We start from the raw sequence: 3533 nt of genomic DNA, 5'->3' as shown, positions 1-3533 counted from the left end.
GTATGCAGCGGCACTTAATTCACACGAACGAATATGCTAAGTACGTAAATTGATTGGAAATTCACGGATAATCGAAAACGCGCTGTTCGACGTATTCTCTACAAGACTGTAATCGCGCGGTATAAGCGACGTTCGTCGAGGCACTCGTTCGACAGCCACGTAAACACCGACTGAGGACGAGTCGTCCTACCCGATTTCTGATCGCTGTACGCTCGCAACTGTCCTTAACTTCCTAGAAGTCGTGATATTTCTTGCGAGCCAAACATAAGAAACGCGAGCTAAACATAAAGCTAGCTGTCCTTTTCAGAGTAAAACTATCGCGAGTTGCTCTCGAGAGTATCTCTCGCGAGTGGATACTGCGTCTGAGAGTAACTGTCTGAGAGCATCGCTCAACTCTCTCAGAGTTACGACTCGAATAAACAGTTGCTTTGCAAACACCAAGCAGTTTCGTATTCTTGACAGAATTCTCTAAAAAAAATTAGTGGAGAAATGAAATCACCGATTTAATCACTCTCTACGAAGAAAAATCAGTGTTGTGAAATACGAAAGATAAAGTATAAAGGAGTTATTTTTATGTTTTTTAAATGACTTTGTTCGCACCTCGTTGGGCTCGTCTTAACATACGCTATCATATTATGTATAAAAAAGTATAGAATTCCATTTAAAAAAATTAAACTGACTTTGTAATCTCCCCCACCATACCCGGTACCAAAAAAGTATTTATATCACACAATGTCCCCCTCCGTACCAAACAACTTTTGTTAAAACATTTTCTTCCTAACATTACTTCCTTAAAAGATATTTCGCTGTATTGAGATAAAACAGACACCCTGTATACTTAAAATTTTTTCCAATAAAATGAAGGCTGTTTAATATTTATAACATGTAAAAAAACTAAAATTTATATTTCATTAAAAGATATTTTTTCTGGTACTGTCTTATTTTTTATGAAACGTATTTTGTGAAGAAAGGTAGGTCAACTATTAAAATTATAATAAAGCAGCTTTTGTTTCATTTTAGGGCTCATTAGGTATTGATAATCCGGTACCTTACATATTTAGAGGACCATTTGAACTGGTAGATCCTGGTAACAACTTTGCTGGCCAATTAGATCTGGATATTACTGTCTCAAATTTGGGAAGGTATTATGAAACAGTAAATTTAAGCTTTACCTTTAAATATGCACTGCATAAAATATTAATTAGTGCTCTTCACTTGCTGCATATTTTATAGCTGATAATATCTTTGTATAAACACAGACATATTTTAATATTTTAACTACTCTTTAATCAGATACTAATAATTTACATAAATTAATTTAACTTTTCCCTATTACCTGAAGAAGTGTCTGGAATTTAAATTGAACTCTATACAGCAAACAATCACTGAATTTCTATAATTTACAAAATTTCTTTAAAACGCAATCTATTATTTATTTACCACATTACAATGTCACCAAAAATTTCTCAAAAATTTCATCTCTTATTTAATTACCCCACTATGACGTTACTATTATTTAGAAGCCTCGTAACCTCATATGCTCTGGCGCCCAATTGCTTCGTCTTCAAAAACGACCCCGAGGGACGAGAGTTTAAATGCAACAGTAAAGAAAAGACGAAATTACCCGAAGAAATTCACACACCATTCGGAGATAATTTACCAAACATGGGAAACCGCATGATGGACTATCTATTGGACACGGTTTCACCAGGGAATCTGATAAGAGATATCGTTGGAATTTCTCCCGTGGCTGATACACTTGCTCTAGGAAGTCCACCGCCTAAACCACCACGCCCACCCCTCGTGGATCCAACATTGTCCACACGTCGCAGAACAGGCAGAAGAAGTAGAAGAAAGTGAAAACCTCGGAGCTTTTACCGATGTTAAATTGTAATTTATTCCAGAATTTTTTACACAAAATTTTTGGTAATAACCTGCTCGATGTAACGAAGTGTAGGAATATACTGATTAAAATAAGAGGAAGAATTCGGTGAATTCTAGAGACTAGGGTAAATATAAAAATAAATAACTTTGAAGAATTAATTGTTCCATTTGGTGCTCTTTATATTAGACAATTAACTAAAAATTGAATCACTGGTGGAAGCCTTTAAATAATTTTTCTACTAATACAGTTTTTCTAGTTTCACGTGAAAAGGAGTGTGAAATTTGAAAAATATAAAATCGTCGACATTAGTTGAGTATCAATATTACTTTAACCCTTTCGTTACTAAATTTGAGTACTCGGATAAAAATTGATTTCAATTCAGTATCCATTACAAACGCGATTATCTGTAGATATACAAGAAATTCTTAAGAAAAAATAATTTGGTCACTAAAGGGCTAAGCTGAAGTATTATCAATAATATTTCAGTATATATTTCTAGATATACCTAAATCGTTGATAAACTGCATATACCAGGCGACAATTAAAAATAAATTATCAAAAGTTAAATTCATTCTTCTCTCATCTATTGTAACCCTCCCTGCTATTTTATTTTTATTCAACTATTAGTAATTTACCTGAATTCAACAAAGGAATTTTTCTTTCGTACGATCGCTTCTAGCGATAATCGAATCGTTTTCATCCAGTAGGAACATTAGAATGCGTTTCGGAAATCGTTCCACGAGCCGCCTTCCAGGCAGGCAGGCATATCCTAGAGTTTAGAACATTACGTTCTCATAAATCAGCCTCGATTCGATTCGGCATAAATCATAATCGTGTCGTCGGGCATATGCAGACATCTTTGCCCTATAGCGAAGAGCTCCGTGAGAAAGATCCTCCACGACGCTGAATCGCTCTCTCTTCTCATGATATGCCGTTAACTGCTTTTCATCCTAAGCCGACGCGTTTCTTTCGATCGGTTTCTCGTCTCGTTCTTCAATCCTACATAACAGATCCCACAAATAGCTTTCGTAAAATTACACTTTTGCATCGCTGACAATACCTCAGACTTCGTAGGTACGGTGCTTCGTAAAATTGCTCTACCTCCCAATTTTTTTATCTTTTATGAAGTAGGTAGGTACATGAAAAATATGTAGAATTAAAACATTGTTTGGACTTCAAAATAAATAATGATTAATGCCAATTAAGATTTACAATTTTTTTTTTATTTTTTCGAATGATTCAGCAGCAGTATGAAAAAAGATCAGGCAACTTTTTCAATAAAATTAATTGTAAGCCGAAATAATGTTATCTGCGTGTAAAAGGCTAACTATGTTGTCTAAAAAGTTTGAATCAGTAGAAAAGTGAAAATGGAAAAATCATGCAGAACAACGAATCACTAAAATAACTCAAATAATCTACAATCGACATAAATCTAACAGCCTTTAACCACGTAATGTGACAATTTCACTGATTACATACTCAAATTACCTGCAATCTATACAAATCTAACAGTCTTCAACCACAAAATGTGACACGATGTTACACGAATCTAATCAGTAAGCAAATTACAAGAAAAATGTAAATAAATACAGAAAAGTCAAGCCTGTCTCTGTCACGAGCTAAGACATCCTCCTAGAAACAGCTTGAT

General features: G+C 34.5%; 1 protein-coding gene across 1 annotated transcript in view; it reads left to right on the top strand.

Annotated features, from left to right (window-relative positions):
- LOC108573129 overlaps nucleotides 1-1860 on the top strand; it is a 10680-nt gene extending 8820 nt beyond the window's left edge. The window contains exons 3-4 of the mRNA XM_017935507.1: nucleotides 1021-1142; nucleotides 1521-1860. Of these exons, the coding sequence (XP_017790996.1) occupies nucleotides 1021-1142; nucleotides 1521-1860 (462 nt within the window). The remainder of the gene's footprint in view (nucleotides 1-1020; nucleotides 1143-1520) is intronic.
- Nucleotides 1861-3533: the final 1673 nt, after the last annotated feature.

The sequence above is a fragment of the Habropoda laboriosa genome, unplaced genomic scaffold, assembly GCF_001263275.1.
Source record: "Habropoda laboriosa isolate 0110345459 unplaced genomic scaffold, ASM126327v1 scaffold124, whole genome shotgun sequence".
Classification (NCBI taxonomy): Eukaryota; Metazoa; Arthropoda; class Insecta; order Hymenoptera; family Apidae; genus Habropoda; species Habropoda laboriosa.
The sequence above is the reverse complement of the archived record's forward strand: the minus strand, read 5'-3'. Positions and strand labels throughout refer to the sequence as shown.